The 16716-nt window shown below is 41.2% G+C and overlaps 1 protein-coding gene across 4 annotated transcripts in view; it reads right to left on the bottom strand.

Moving 5' to 3' along the window:
- LOC129118645 (sodium channel protein type 5 subunit alpha-like) overlaps positions 1-16716 on the bottom strand; it is a 218246-nt gene that overhangs the window by 96616 nt on the left and 104914 nt on the right. For all 4 annotated transcript variants that reach the window (XM_077188165.1, XM_077188117.1, XM_077188218.1 and 1 more), the window contains 4 exons: positions 11444-11576; positions 7646-7884; positions 2612-2785; positions 821-1177 (listed from right to left, as the gene is read on the bottom strand). In XM_077188165.1, the coding sequence (XP_077044280.1) occupies positions 821-1177; positions 2612-2785; positions 7646-7884; positions 11444-11576 (903 nt within the window). The remainder of the gene's footprint in view (positions 1-820; positions 1178-2611; positions 2786-7645; positions 7885-11443; positions 11577-16716) is intronic.

The raw sequence follows: 16716 nt of genomic DNA, 5'->3' as shown, positions 1-16716 counted from the left end.
TACTTAAAAGAAAAACAACCACTAAAAGCAAACAGCTTTTCTTTTTTTTCTTTTTTTTTCTTTTTTTTTTTTCCACAGCAGCATCTACTATTAAATAACTCACTACATAAACAGTAAGGCCATTAGAGCCACAATGTCAAAGATGCTCTGTAAGCTGAACAGGCAAAGCATTTCCACAATGACTGAAAGCCAGCAAAGCGCTCCTTAAGATGTCAACAGGGAAATATAACTCAGTCTTAATAGGTTCAGAGCTTATGTAAGCCATGCTTATGGGATAGTCTATTAAAAAACCAGCAAGTGAGCCAGTGACATTACTGTAAACAAAACCTGCAGTTTCCTAAAACATGTAGGCTAAGGACATTCAAAACTCCTCTCAAAGACACTGTGCTGTGATATGGTTTGTGTGTTCTGGTCCAGAAATGAAGGGAAATATAAATATGTAAAATTGAAAGGAAAAATAAATATTCCAAAACAGGGATAGTTGAGGTGATACTCACACCTGCACAGAAAAGAGATCAGGAAATCCTTCAGCCCCATGAACAGCATAAAATATAAAATCACTGTGATCAACCCATGTGCCTTTCTTCTAGTAAAACATCTGCTCTTCTGGAAAAAAACAGCAAGTCCTCATTTCCAACTAGCCAACTAGTAATGCAACTTTGGGATAGGAGCAAATCTGTCTTGGTGACAACTCGGTTCATTGAATTACAATTGTAGAGCAATGTGAGATTTGCCGCTTCTGGATTAAAAAACGGTACATTTGCACATGCCCACCAGGAAAGGAAGAAAAAAAAAACCCCAAAACATCTTGAGAACTCACCACCAGGTTTCCTATCACCATGACCAACAAGAAGACGAGAAGGCACAGTGGCTGCCCAGCTACTTCCATGCAGTCCCACATGGTCTCGATCCACTCTCCACACAAAATTCGGAAGATGATGAGGAACGAGTGGAAGAAGTCGTTCATGTGCCACCGTGGCAGGTTGCCAGTGGTGCTTATCTTCTTCACATTGTCCAGGTAGCTTTTCCCAAAAAGCTGCATTCCTACCACGGCAAAGATGAAGACGATGATGGCCAGCACGAGAGTGAGGTTACCGAGGGCACCCACTGAGTTTCCAATGATTTTAATGAGCGTATTTAAGGTCGGCCAGGACTTTGCCAACTTGAAGACTCTCAGCTGTGAACAGAACATAAACAACAGTGTCAGCTCACAGAAGCATCAGCCATTTCAGCCAATGAATTATTCAAGTGAGTAAAACGTGAAAGATGTTAAATGCCGCAGTGCGTGTGGTACAAGGTGATTTTAGCCATACTTCCTGTTAACCTCATTACTTCTATTAATAAAACATCACTTGGGCTTCTCAGATGAGAATTAAGTTTTCCTGAGCTATGCTCTGCCTGGTTAGATAGACATGGTTTTAATGGCGCATTCCCCCACTGGTGGGGAAAGGATGGAAGAATGACATCTATTTCTTAGTATTTTCTTTTTTGTTGCTTTTCCTCATCAAAATAAACATCCTGGCAGGCATCTGGAGGGAGGGATTTCAGGTTTGGTCCCACAAAAAAAAAAAAAAAAAAGAGAGAAGGGATTCCTCTGTGCTTCAGAGCAAGTCTCAGTCAGATGTTATTAGCTGTTAGCTCCCAGGGTGAAAATCACCTCTGTGCTGAGGATCCCGCAGCCTGTGCACAGCCCACGGCCCACTTAAGACCTATTTTAAGGATGTAAATGGTGCCTAGCCCTTGTGCTGTGTTTTCAACTGAAGGTCTAAATTAAGCCCTATTGAAGCAGGATTGCTCCAAAAAACTGGAGGGAGACACTTAGGAGAGTGATGGAAAATTTGCGCTTTTGAGCAATGCAGAGAATTTTTGGGAAAAAACAAATCATTTTCTTCTGGTAAATGTAACCATAAGGACTTATTTTCCCCATCTTAAAAATTTTGAAGCCATATCATGGCCAGAATAATTAGCATGGACATCCTGGTACATGAAGTGCAACACAAATGTCAAGCTGGCAAGGAAAGTACTTTTCTGTTCCAGAATGTCGCCAGCCTCTCATTAATAGGACACCACTGTCCCCTGCTTAACAAAGGAGCTGACAGCTCAGGAGTGCCCGTGAAAGACAGATGCTATGTTATGCTGATCAGTTCTAGGAAAAAAAAAAAACAACCTCTCTCTGAATAATTAAAAAAAAAATCATTTTCTTTTGACAACATCTAAAAGAACAGTGGCATGTTTATAACATAATTTAGGAATAACAGCTCCTAAAACAACAAGTTATCAGCTCTTGCATTTCTTGGGCTATCAATTTTCTACTGTCTGTGCTAACAGGTGCACAGGTATAAAATGGCAGATCTTTATTACAAATTGGAATTCAAATATTTTAAGTGTGCTGCAAGTACCTGGCACAGCTAGAAAGAATCAAATTATGTTCTCATTTACCCTGATGTAAATCTGGAACAATTCCATTTATCCCGCAGTAATTAGTGTCACATACTGTTCACCAGCTTGCAGCAATTATAGGCAGATGCATTTTTAAGAAAATATGTTGCATTCATGTCAGAGTTTATATGTAATTAAAAAAAGATGGTTAAGAACAGAATAAGACCATTACCAGTCGAAAGGAGCGTAAAACTGACAGGTTTCCCATGCTGGACAAGCCCAGTTCCATCAGGCTTAGAATAACAATTATGCTGTCAAAAATATTCCAGCCCTGTTGGAAATAGTAGTAGGGGTCAAGGGCAATTACTTTGAAGATCATTTCTGCTGTAAAAATCCCAGTGAAGACCTGCAGAAAGAAAATATGAAGTCAAACAAACCTTTTAAGCACAACTCCTTGGTTGTGGAGTTTCCACTGTCACAGGTAAACCCAGCAGAAAGTCACACACATTCAAACAAATACTTGCTTTTTTTGTGGCTGACTCTTTATCTGTATTACAATTTTGTCTAGTCTTTTCACAATAATACCTGGTACTGCTGTAAACTTATAATGACATCTGACTTCAGGATCTGGACTGGAACATACATTTCTATCTCCTTCCATCACCTGAATAATCATAGTAGTTAAAAAAAAAAAGAAAAAAAGGTATAAAAGTGTCTTTTATAAAGGTTAAATCTATATATTTCAGTGGAGAAAGCTAAGTGAATGGAGAGTGTTAAGAGCTGTTTGTGTTGCAGTGTATCTGGTGTTTAATCCCTTTTTATTTTGTTCTTCTTATCAATAGAAGGGCAATGCAGGCCTCCAGTTATTCTGAGGTTATTGCTGGCAGCAAAGACGATTAGAAACTCTAATTTGAGTCTTGGTGCGTTTGTTTTGTTTTTTTTTTTTACAAATAGTCACAGCAATTTTCTTCTCATTGCATCTTGGGAACACATTGGTTATTTATGACCCAGTTCAAATGTCATATGGTGGAGCTTCTAATTGGAACATTTTTCTTTAAAACAACATATAAATATACCTATGAGGCAGAGGGAGCAGGGAAAGGAAGGCTGCTGACAGCAAATTCACTTTTAATAGATTCCTGTAAAGCATCCCAGAGAATCAGATTTTGTACTTTTGCATGTCCTGCTTAAGTAATGTTTTAAATGCATAGTGCAATGCTACAAACAACTTAAAATGACAAAATGTGGGCACCAAGTTTGTCATGTAATGTTTTATTTTAATGTCACATCCTAGTACAAGCTGCCCAGAGCTTTGTGTTTCTGGAAAATTCTGGAATTTCTGAAATAGAAATAGATACATTTGCAGAAACTGATATCTTTAAAATTAAAATACACATTTTTTTGTGAAACAATCAACAGTAATGCACTTTGTTGGTCAAAACAGAGGGGGAAATCCAGAGGTCATGTATCACTAATATACAGACAAAGAGAAATGTTTTCCTTCCAACAAGTTGAATATTTGCAACATTAGCCCAGCAAAACTGATCAGCTCTGAGCAACAGAGATGAAACACCCACTAAGATGTGAAAGGCAAAGAGCAAAATCATACAATTATGGTATTAAAAAATAAAAATAAATTATCATAGCCTGAATTTGAGGAGTGCTTGGCTTTGCTCTGTAATGCTTCAGGAATTAATTGTTCCAAGATGCCATTTTACACAATTCCTTATGAAAAATACCTTCTGTTTCCCCTCAGGAAAATGATATCTTGGATTGCAGCAATACCTTGGGACGGAGCAACTTCCCATCACCACCTCATATCAAGAACACAGCAAACAACCTGTCTCATATTTCTAATTAGCAAAGAACTTCTGAGTCACAGGGGTTAGAGATACCAAAGATTCCCACCATAATGCTCAAATTTTTCCTGGGACAGAGAGCAGGACAAAACTGGATGTCTGTGAAATTCTATCCAGGGGACTGCCTTAAAAAAAAACTACGAGACCACGCTGCACACATTATGCAACCCTCTTGCTGAGAAAATGACTCAGGAGGATCACTTTCTTTGCCTGAATCATTTTAATCAATAGCCTTCTGAGAAGGAAATGTCACAGCAAGGCAGCAAAATGTCTGAGCCTTCCTGAAGGCATCAGCAGTTGTGTGTGTGTATGTACCAGCCACAAATTCCACACAGCACCTGCTCCACTGCACCTGCACAAGGGGCTGGGTGCTTCTTGTGATAAAGGCTGGAAAGAAAACAAACAGCTTAACATCCCACTGGTGCTAAATATGGCACTGCTGATGTGGAGCACTTTGTCTCAAAAAAAAACCCCAACAAACCAAACCCTTTTATCTGTCGTTTCAGCCATTTAGGCTTTAATGTTGCATAATGGTACCTCAGCTTCTAAAGGAAAACAGAAATTGAGGGAGTTCTTGCCCTCTCCACTCATTTTTTAAGTGGTAGCACTGTGTGGGCAGATGAACTCTGTACACATGCTCAGCTGGCCTTCTGATCATGTTTGAAAATGTTCATCCCTGTAAGGGATGAGCTAAAGGGGCCTGAAAGTAGCAGATGCTGAATGAAGTAGATGGACAATCCCAGCAGGAGAGCCTCAGTGACTGGCAGACCCAGAGAAAGAAAATCCATATTCCATTTTTCTTCTCTCATTTCTCTCAGAAACATTTGCTCAGAGTAAAAAAAGAAAAAAAAAAAAAAGCCAAATACCTGCCCTGTTTAATATTTCCCCTGTTTAATGCTAGCATAATCACTCAAAGAGGGTTAGATGTAATGGGAAGACAGCCAGCCAGCCAGTGTGGGGGCAGAGGGGGGGCTGCCAGTCTGCAGCTCAGGGGATGCAGTCACCTGGCAGCCTGCCCTGGAGCTGGGACTCCCTTCCCTTTCACAGGGAATTGCAAAAAATGTCAATTTTCATTACAAATGACTTTGCAAAATCTTCCACGAAATGGAGTTACCTTTCTCTGACCTGCTCTGCTCACAATTAATCCAGTTATGCAGGGGTTTAGTAAAGCTGGTGAGGGTGAGCTGAGACAGGCTGGGCTCTCACAGACCCAGACTCCTGGGATCTCAGGAGAAGAGGAGCCCCAAGCCATCAGCCTGCTACAAAAAATGCAGGCAGGCTGTTTTGCTTACTTTACACTTTAGCACAAGGAAGAGAAATAGCTCTAGGCAGTGCTAAGAAACACACAGTGAGATTTTTCTTCTCTTTTTTTTTGGCAAAATTTTGCAAAATTTGCTTTGTAAAATTTCTCTCTCTGGAAACAGAAAAAACCAAAAAAAAAAAAAAAAGGAGTCTCTCTGCAAAATATCCCTGTTTGCAAAAATTCCTGTCTCTACTGAGTGTCTCATTTCCTGATGGCTCCTGGCACAGCCCTGCCCAGCCCTGGCAGATCTACAGGAGCTGTGCTGGCAGGAGGGGAGCCAAGGGCTAAAGTTTCACTGCCTGTGGTCTGCAAAGGGGGAAGCTGATCTGCCAAAAGCAGAGTGAGGAGCAGACACCTTGACTATCCCAAGAGCCAGAGAGGGAAGTGGAGGCTTTGCCACCTGCTTTGATGGATGCAGAGGAATGTTTTCAAGTCATCTTAGAAGGCCACAAATTGTTGAGCAACAACAAGGAATGTTGGCTGCAAAGTGAAGCTGGGTACAGTCCTGTAAGATGATTTCCAAGCTGTCCTTATCTACTGCTTTCTGCAGAGGGCAAGAGCATGGGTTTGGAGCAAGAGAGACCCAAACAGATTTCTGCTTAGCACAGCAACAGAAGGAGATTTACCAAGACACATCAGCTGAAAAGCTGGAGACAGGTCCCACAGCCTAGGGGAATAACCTCAACCTGCCCATGGAAGGCCAGAGCTAGAAATAACAAGGACCAGGGTAAAGAAAAAAAATCTATATGTTATATCCCATATTCTAGGACTGATACAAAATGCCTGGTTATTCCTACTACCCACTCAAACCTGCCAGAATGAGAAGCTTCTCACCAAAGGCAGGTGCCACACCTGCAGTGTCTCTGTGTGCTCCCACTGTGGTCAATGGCTACTGCATCACAGCCCTACAGGCCACTGTTCACCTTATCCAAAAGTAAATGTCACTGCAACATCACATTGATGGGGCTTGGAACTGTCCATTACTTTCCACTGACGTTAAAAGGAGACAAAGACAACTGGCACAGACTCCTACACTGTAAATACCTAAAATTAGGTGACATTAATCCAGCTTTGAGATACTGCAGCCCCTGTTTTTACAGAAATAAAGGGCCTTTTTAAGCTCTGCTGTGAGCTCCTCAAATGCAAACTTAGCAGCATCCACTTTCCAGATTCTCCAGATCACTTTTGTTCCTATAGGATATCTCTGCTGCTGCCATTACATTCTAGGGGCAATCCCACCAGGCCATAGCTAGGTGGCTGTGCTTTTTCTAATTCAGACTCTTCTACAACTAAAAGGATTCTAAACATTAAGTCTGAAAGCAGTAACACATGGCAACTTTTAAACATAACTCAGAGAAAGATGATTAAAGAGAAAGACTCCATTTTGTTGTAACTGCAGAATTTTTGTGGCCCCCTGGGTCACAAATTGTATCACATTGCCCTTGGAAAGGCTTTTCTGCTGTCCCTGCAGCTTGACTGTGGACTGTCCCTCTGCTTTGCTTTGGACAAGTGTGGTCTCTGATTGCTTTGCATCTCTACACCCACCTGCTCTGGTTTGCACATTAAATCTCCTCTCAAAGCACTGACTCTGCTTTGCTCCCTGTCCCCTCTGCCCCAGGGTTTTCACAGGACCCAGCACATGTAGAAGATGCACAGCAACACCTTCCAGCATAGATATCAACCCATGATCAAACACAACTCCATTCCCCTCCAAGATCTTGCCTTGCTTTTTTTTTTCTGTGAGTTTCTGTTTTAACATAAAAGCCACTATTAGTCACCAAGAACTTCCGCCTTATGGGTGCTTTACCAGCAAACCTGAATAAAGCTCATTAACCTTTCTCTTATTTCCTTAAACAGATATCTATCAGGAAGAGCCCAAAACCATGGCTTTAATGGTTACTAATAACATCAGAATATGTTAGCTTGATAAAAATAGACACTTGTTCCTCATTCAGTTCTCTTCAGAAAGAGGTGGCTGTGAGGACTTGCTTGACAAAGGCAAAGCAATGCTGGCAGTTATCAAAGTGGGACATTCCCATGGCCAAAGCTTTAAAAAGCAGGAAATTCACCCCTCAGGTGGCACTTCAAGTTCAGGCTGACTTACCAAATTGCCTATGTAGAGCATGTGCTCAAACTCCTTGGTCATCTTGTAGTGCTCCAGGGCCATGAAGAGCGTGTTCAGCACAATGCACAGGGTGATGGTGAGGTCAGTAAACGGGTCCATGACCACAAACTTGACAAATTTCTTGATTAAAAGCCAAAGTGGGCAGCAATCCCAAATGAGGAATTTAACAGCAAAGTGGTTCCAGCAGGGAGGACATTTCTGGTGTGATTCCTCAAGCTCTAAGTCACAAGCAGCAAAGTCACAGTCAATTCACACTGAGTTATACGACAAGGGAACACTTAAAATTACTCATTACACAGAGGAAGGCCCACAAATTACCCCAAACTTTTTTCAAAGATAAAAATATTCCTGTCCTAACAGGCTGGCAAATTACACACTTTGGGGTTTTAGCCAGTTGACCTGCACTTAGCAGACAGTGACCTGTTCTGAAAGTAAAAACCTTTTAAAAGTGTCATAGGCAAAAAGTGAGAATCACACTAAATATGTGAAGTCTAGTATTATATATAGGCTTGGATTCTTACTCTATTTTGCCAATTTCAAATGGATAAGATCACACTATCTTCATTTAACTTAGATTGGAATATCTAATTTTCATTCCCTGCTCACATTTTCAAAGTATCTTAAATAATACCTTTAAAGTAGATAAGAGATGAAAGAGCTTAAATCTAATATTTAAAGCTTATTTAAGTGCTTGAGAACCAGAGTATCACTAGCTGTCAACAGAGTTTCTGTCCTTGATGTGCAATCCAAAACAGCATTAAATATCTGATTTTTCTGAAAACCCACTGAAAAAATCAGGGAGAACAGTTTCAAAATGCTACTATAAGCCAGTTTCAAAATGCTACTAAAAATGTGCTTTTTAAAAGTGGTCTTAAAATATTGCCTGCAATACCACTTTTACATGCTCATTTTACCTATGCAAAAAGAACTGAAATAGCTTCATAAGTATAATTTGTGTTAAATTGTGAAAAAAAGAAAAGTCCAAAAAGAGACAGTTAATGGCTAAATGACAATGAACAGCAGAATTGCTTAATGCCTTCCTTTTCTGATTCCTTTATGGGCATGGAATGCTGTATTATGGTTTTAGTCTATATAATTAGAAGCTGCACTGATAACAGGAAAACTTCAGCCAAGGCTGTTATTTCAATCAGTTCATAAACAGCCTCCTCTCCCAAGGCAGGAAGCATTTGGGACAAGGAGAAATGGCCCCAAGCTGTGCCAGGGGACTTTCAGATTGGATATTGGGAAAAAAAAAATCTCTTCACTGAAGGAGTGGTTAAGCACAGATGGAGTCCCCATCCCTGGAAATGTTCAAAAACTGAGTGGACGTGGCACTTTGCAATATGGTTTGGTGGGCATGGGGGTACTCAGTCAAAGGCTGGATTTGCTGATCTTGGAGCATTTTTCCTCAGATTCTCTGAATGTTTACCCACTTTTCTTCAAAGGACAACAGAACTGTGGTATTAGGTGTCTTCCATCAAGCTTTCAAAATACCCTATGGTGTCCTACCTGCAGAGGTTTTGCACACACATCTACACTGCTCTGAGATCTTTGGGAAATCAAATTGCTCCCAAGAAATGACTCTTTCCAGCCTCCAAAGAGAGAGATTACAGGTAAACCCTAAAATTATTTGAGAACCATGGATTTCAATGCAATTTTTTTTTTTTAAATTTGCCTCTGAAAGCAACAAAGGGTTTAGGGCAGTCAATTCCTTAAGGATCTAATTTTCCAGGTAAATCTTGAACATATGGATCTATATCCTTATTCTTCACCACATAAGCCCCTTTAAGTCCAGGTTGCTGCTAAAAGGGCTGGTTTCACACTCTTCAGCCTCAGCCACATGTTATTTCTCTGTCCTTTTGCCAGCTTTTGTGCTCCTGGACCTTCTGGGTGAGCTGGTTCTGCTTGTTGGTCTAGCTGAAAACCAATCACACAAAGTGCAGGAACACAGGGAAGGAGCAGGGTATGACTGTTGTATTTTGGCAGTGATGTGGCATGAAAATGGTTTAAATCCATTAATAATCCACATCCTTTCCCAGTAAATATGATATTTGAAAAACACAAGATATTTAATTTTCTTTCTAATATCTGCAAAAGAAAAAGTAAAATTAGCCTCTGTTTTTTCTGCTACTGTAAAAATGATCAGAAAAATACAACCAGTATTGTGATGGTTTTCCTCTTATTTTTAAATTTAAACAGAAATAGGTCCTTTCTTGTCTGCAAGGCTTTGTAATGTCTGGGAAAAACAGACAGTTGTTGACTGCCCAAGAGCTAAGAGCAAAAACCAAATAAGTAAAGGGGAAGGGATTTCTGGTCTGGCTGTTTCAAGGTTTGGCACAAATCTTACAGCCATGAATATGGTTAAATCCTGTGATATATTTTATTCTGATCTGACATTCCCTGTTAACAGGTATTCAGTTTCAATGACTAATCAAAGTCTGGGAGTTAGGAAATCTTTAATAGGGATTCTTCTCCACAGAATCATAGAATCATTTAGGTTGGAAAAGACATTTAAGATCACTGATTCCAGCTGTTATCCGTTGACTGCCAAATTTGACACTAAACCACATTCCTGAGTGCCATGTCCTCTGAGTTATCCTAGCCTGGATGGTCTCTATCTCTGTGGTATAAAGGAATAGAAAAATACAATTAAATAAACAAGAACTCCAGAAGTCCAAACCTTTTAGGCATTCTTAACACATAACAAAGAGCAAATCAGTCACAAAGCTAATTGCTAAAAACCCCACAGAAAACAAATAAAACCATTGCAGAGTACATTAAACACTGGAATACACCAAAGCAATTATTTCCCTATTTAGAACACAGCTCTTTATTCATTCAAACACAAATATATCTTCTGGCCACAATACTGCTGAATATAACCATGGGGAGGGTAAAAAGCTGAGGAAGAGGAAGGGCTTTGTGGTTTCACACTGGGCAATGTCCAGGTCCTGTCTGTGAGGTGAGTCTCTGTCCATCAGTCACACAGAGAACCCACAATTTCCCTTGTTACTGTGTTCTTGACTGACATTTCTCTGTGCTCTTACGTGCTACCTCCTCTCTCATCCCTTTTTGTGCAAGAAGACATGAGAAATTGTAGGAAGCCCTTTCATGCTACAAGTCAAAAGATTGGGAATGTGGGGGTCTTGCTCTGAGTTGCCCTGCTGTCAATAAATTTGCAAGAGGAACATGCAAAGTTCCTGCCTGTGGAAACCCAGAGGAGGAAAATTCTCCTGCAGCTCGTGAGAAGAGCAGTTCTTGAGAAATATTGGAAAAAGTTGTTGAGAAATATTTTTGTGGTTAAAAGCATCCTTTGAGCATCCTCAGATTTCGTGGTGGGACTCAAACACACACCACACTGCAATGTTCCTGTTGTGAGAGACTTTGGGACTTTCCTCCCTGACAATTTGGAGGTTCTGCACGTGCCAGGCTTTCCATCAGCCCCAGAGAGATGAGGCACCAGCACATGAACACTCAGTCACCCAAAACCAGGCTGGTGCTCTGCTACCCTGCACTCCAGCTGGCCCTGTGCCCATCTAACACCACAACAGCACAAAATCTTAAATCTTGCAGCTCCAATTCTGATTATACGGCATTTTCTCTGGATTTTTACAAGTCCATGGGTAAGATAAGGATTGTGCTGCCTCTGTTATAGGGGTTGCAATAACAACCCTTTGTGCCTTCTTTCAAAACGATATCAGGGCATTTTGTGTCACTTTTTCCCTGCCTTTTAACACAGAGATGACTTCGAGCTGGGAAACTGAGGAGGTCTCTTACCTTCCAGGGCACTGGTGATGATGCTGACAGCACTCACTGCCCTCTGTCTCTGAAAGGGCTCCTCTGAGTGGTCCACTGAGGGCCGGTGGGGCATTAAAAGCTGTTTCTTGCTTGCCTCGTCCGAGGGGGAGGTCTGTTCAAAGGAACACACTGGATCAGCACAGTAAATCCAAGGCAGGTACTTGGGCAGAAATTTCAAAACTGCCTAAGCGTTAATTTTGTCATCTGAAGAGTCTAAAGCTCACTGACTTCTGAGTTAAAGGCGTGCTGGTGGGGCACAGTTTTGAAAATGGCACTTTGGGCAATTTTGGAGAATTTGCTCTGCCCTTCACCTTCATGCAAGCTGTGGGTGAAAATAAAGGAAGGCTTACAATGCCAGAGGAATAGCAGTCCTGCTTTTCCATGCTCTTTTCTTGTGAAAGAAGGCCTGCTTAATTACATTAATTAATCCATTATTTCTGAAATGTGTTAAGTATTTAATTATACAGCTAGAAAAGGAAAAGGGCGTGGGTAACAGCTCCATTGCAGACCTCTGATATCATACCAAACAAACTGACTCCCCAACACATGTTTTATCTTGTTCTGAAACACTGCCAAATCTCAGGAACATATTGTCATTGTGGTGATCTTTGGTGTTATGGATTCTGAAGCTCCATAATTAGGGGAGAGACTTCGCTTTCTTTTTCTCAGGAAAAAATAAATAACCTAACCCTTGTTCTCATGTTTCTCAAGGAAAAAAAATCCCAAAGAAATCAAATACCAGAAAAACAGAACTCCCAAACTGTCTTTGTTTAATGTCTCATTTTAAATTAGTTTTATGCTTGTTGTAGGCTTGGGTTTCTGAAGTCAGACAGAAATACAGTATAGCTGACGACACACACTGCATGAAACACTTCATTTTGTCAGCTCATAGGAGCAAGATGTTAAGGCTTTTATTATTACAAGCTCCCACTTCATATAGAGAACAAATCCCACTTGGTTTACTCCTCCAGATCCCACACTAGTGGAAAGAAAAGTGTTTGAGGTGCAAGAATCTGGAAAAGCCAGGTTTAACATCATTCTCTGTCAAAGACCTCCTGGTTGAGACCCTCAGTTTCCCAAAATAAATGTTGAACAGCCCCTGCCCTGGTCACCAATCATCCGGACACTGTGTAACAAGACAGGTGTAGAAGGATGGATCCTAATGGCTCTTGTGTTATAGCTCAAGGAAACAGGAAATAGGAAGAAATCCCTACAAAGATGAGAACCTCTGGTTTATTCAGATATCAGAGTAGCTGCTTTAGTTTTCTCCATGGACAAATGAGCTACAGGAATTAGATTCAGTCTTCTGGATCTTCTCATCACTTGGGTCTGAAATAGCCCTGACCCCCTGATCAGCACCTGGAATGCCAACTGAGGTGTGCCAAAAGCAGCAGCTCCACATCTCTGCTGTTTGTGCCCAGGGACCCAGGAGCTCTCCTTTTCACCATTTCTCTACCAAAAACGCTCTTCAAGAAAGGCAATTCCATGAGAAAAGCAAGAAACAAAGGTGCTGAAGCTCTATGAGCTGCCTTTCTGGACTGTGACCTCTTCAGGGCAGGGGATATCCCCAGCAAAGGGCAAAGATGTTTGGCCACTGGTTGAGCATGACAATGATAACCAGGATGCTGGTCCCAGGTCACTTCAAGCACTGCAGTAAAAACACCAATCACTGCAAGGCCAGAGAAGAGTAAGGACTTTGAAAGCAAGAACTTAAAACATTAGCTGGGCCAGAAAAGCAGTGATGCTCCAAAATGGCCTTTACTTCCCCTGTAAAATGTCCTTTTATAGAAAAACTCAACTGAATTTGCTCATTGCTCATTGAGTTACTGACTAAGTCATCTCAAAAGGAAAGTTATAATCAGAAACTCTTCAAAGAGAGTTGTGCACAACTAGAAACACTCTCTCCTTGGCTTAGGAGCCAGGGAATACCAGGAATGGTGTTTCAGATGCATTAGTTTGCTTGATTTCCTTCACCTCAAAAACATCCAATAAAAACCAATGAAACAACAAATGTTTTATTAATGAAGAAAGCATCTACAAAATTGCATAATCATTCACAGCAGTTTGGAATACATAACAAATACATGGTACCAAAAAGAAAGAGCTAGACAGGGTGAAGAAAAACAGGAGGGAGACAATTTTTTAAGATAGAATAAATTTAAACAAAGAAGAAAGGAAAAGCAAAGAAAAAGACGAAAAAAAAAAACCCAAACCACAAGTTTGGTGAACCATAAGAAAAGCTCAAATTTCAAACCTCTGTGGATTATTTCAGTCTTTTTTAAGCTTCAATATCTCCCCATCCTATCTGACCTAAAGCATAGGATGTACTAGCAACATGTCATCAGACAACCTCATTCCCAAGAGTCCTTTGTCTGAAAGTCACCTTTTATTCACAAGTGCAAAGAAGTAGAAACCCAAAGGAAAAACATTCAGAGGTTCATTCTTCCTATTTTTTAAATTTTATTTAATTGAACCAAGCCCCTGTTCTCTGCCAGCCCCCTGGCACCAGGCACACAGCAGAGACACAGGTGACACAGTGGGTGGCAGGCAGTGCCACTGGGCAAAGATTTGCCAACAGAGCAGTAAATCCAGCACGTAGACACTTTGTCACTTACTAGGAAGAATTTTTCCAGGAAAGAAAGTTTCCATCCAGGTGAATTGCTTAAAATTACTAAAGCTGCTTAAGGAAGGTCATAAGCTTTTACCATATGTAAAGAATAGTTGTGTGTGGGTTTGGGTTTATACTATTTTTATTTCTTTTAGAACAGAGATGGCTGATAGTCACACAAGGAACTGGCAGCTTTGGTGCAGTGAGACAGAAACAATTCCAGGAACTGGACAAGCAGGCAGCATAAAGGCTATTATCATCTCTGAGAGAACACGCACAAACACAGTTTCTCCTTGTACTTATATTTCTATAGAAATTAAGCATAAAATAACAGCAGTCCCCACAGTTATGCAAGGAGTGTCCCTAGGATCCAGATGAGAAATCACAGTGGAGTTAAACATAGGCACCTCCAGCAGGAAAAGATTATTTCTGTTGCCCCCTGATGAACTGGAAAAGTTCCTCCTTTGGATTAGCTAAATTCTACAGAGACAAATATATTATCCAGTAATTTAGATGTAGAGGATGAAAAACAGAGATATTTTCTTCTCACTGCCTACAGTTTTGAACTATGTCAAAACAATTATGTGAAGATGGGCTTAAGCATAGCAGCATTTTTAAAGACCATTTTTGGGAACCAGGAAGGTTTAATTTTCCTTGTACACTTCAAAATTTTTCAAGCAGAAAAAGGTGGGCAAGCCACACCATGAGCAATGGACCCAGTAATGCACCAGCACAAATATTTAATGAAATTGGAGGTGGCCATAATAGAGCACAGCATTAAAAAGAAACCACCTGATTTTGGGGATGCCTGACTATTTAATGAGAAGCACCTTAAACTAAAGCAGTTTGAAATATTTGTACAAAATCAGAGTGATTTACACTTAGAGTGTACAAAAGCAAAGTTTGAAATGAGCAGAAGCCAGAGCTGTGGTGACAACTCTGTGTGACAGCATCAGAGGGAGCTTTTATCCACATAACTTATTGGAGGATTTTTGGATGACTTATTCTGTTGACCTTTATTTCTGAACAGGGAAACTGCTAACACTTTCCCTTTTCACCAGTCCTGTGCCAAAGCAAAAAGTGAAAGAGAGAAATTTTACCTCAGGGTGATTTTAGGATGAACATGAAAACCTCAAACCAATGTGGTCAGCAAAAGCCTTTTATGCTTAGCTGAAACAAAAAGCAGGGTCTTTTTGTTTGTTTGTTTTTCCTTTTAAAATAATTTCATCTAAAGATAAATTCCTAAATCTTTATTTCAGTCCCTTGATAAACAGCTTGGCCCCTCTCCAGGTGTTTTCCCTCCTGCCAATCTAGCAGTGCTCAGCATTTCAAGTTTCCTAAAAAGAAAGCATAAGGGTGACCAAGAGGGAATTCAGGAAAGGCTGTGTGTGCAAGAAGGTGTCCCCAGGTTACTCCAGCCTGACTGTCCATCCCAAACCCATGTCACAGGCTGCCCTGCCCTGCTCCTGCCCTGATGGGAAGCTCTGGTGAGGAGGTGCCCCAGGGAGACAAAGCAGTGGGGATCACCACCTAACAGCCAGTGCCCACTTGGAAACCACCTGCAGTCCTGCATCCACTTCTCTTCCACTTCCCACCTCTGGAACAATTGTAAAGTCAGGTTAAATTAAAAGTCTTTTGATTTCCCTGGAGTGTTACAGGAAAGGCTCCAGTTGGATTTAGGAGGCAAGAAGGGATGGTGTTTTGTGTGTTCCTTAACCCTGTAGAAGTTCTTGACAGCCACAGGTGAGATCTCACTCAGCCTCATCAGAATCCATGGATAAATTGAGCTCCAGGTAAGAGTTCATTAACTAAATTAAATTCTGCCCGAGCACATCAATACCTTGTGAAGGGAGGTGTTATTCTAACCTCTTAACTAAGAAACACCAAGACACAACAGAGCAATGCAAAGCCACAAATAAACACTGCAGGAAGGTGCAGAACCTTTAAGTTGTTGTGTGCCCTGAAGTTACTTACATAACATACAGATTTTCTCTAAATAAGGCAAAGGCCAAAATGTCACCCAGCAATCAGCAGGAGCATAAGAATGTATCATTTTTCAGAACTCTCAGTTTCAGGTCAAGACACAAACAATTAGGACTTCTAGCATGGTCACCAGGTCCTCCTTATGTCTTATTTACACTGAGGTAAGTTTGATAAAATCAGCAGCTGCACCACTTGAAGAAAGCTGGTGGGAGAACAGGGCAGCCCTGACTGAGTCCCCTGCATTTCCAGAAGAGTGACCAGGACTTGCCATGGGTTTCCTGGGACAAGCTCCCTGCACCCCTCAGACTTGACCACCTGTTGCTCTTCCCCTCTGGGTGACGGCTGCCGGACCCAGACCTGATTTTGTGAAGGGTTTTTGCAGACCACACTTTCACACTGCACTACTTTGCTTTCCCTATGACCTCTGCATGCCCTCTGGCTGGAACCCTCATGGTACTGAACCCTCTGTGCAGCTCCCCAAGAGCTCCCCAGACTTTCTGACTAAAATCAACTCTTCGTGGGAACTCTCTTGTGACATGGGGATGCCCAAGTGCACAGAGATGCTCCCTGTAGAGGGTAGGATGTCCTCCTCTTGCTCAGGGACTGAAGCCCTGGTGACTTTCAGGACTGCTTTGATGAAATGAGCTCCTGGGCAGGTGGC

Source organism: Agelaius phoeniceus, chromosome 1, assembly GCF_051311805.1.
Source record: "Agelaius phoeniceus isolate bAgePho1 chromosome 1, bAgePho1.hap1, whole genome shotgun sequence".
Classification (NCBI taxonomy): domain Eukaryota; kingdom Metazoa; phylum Chordata; class Aves; order Passeriformes; family Icteridae; genus Agelaius; species Agelaius phoeniceus.
The sequence above is the reverse complement of the archived record's forward strand: the minus strand, read 5'-3'. Positions and strand labels throughout refer to the sequence as shown.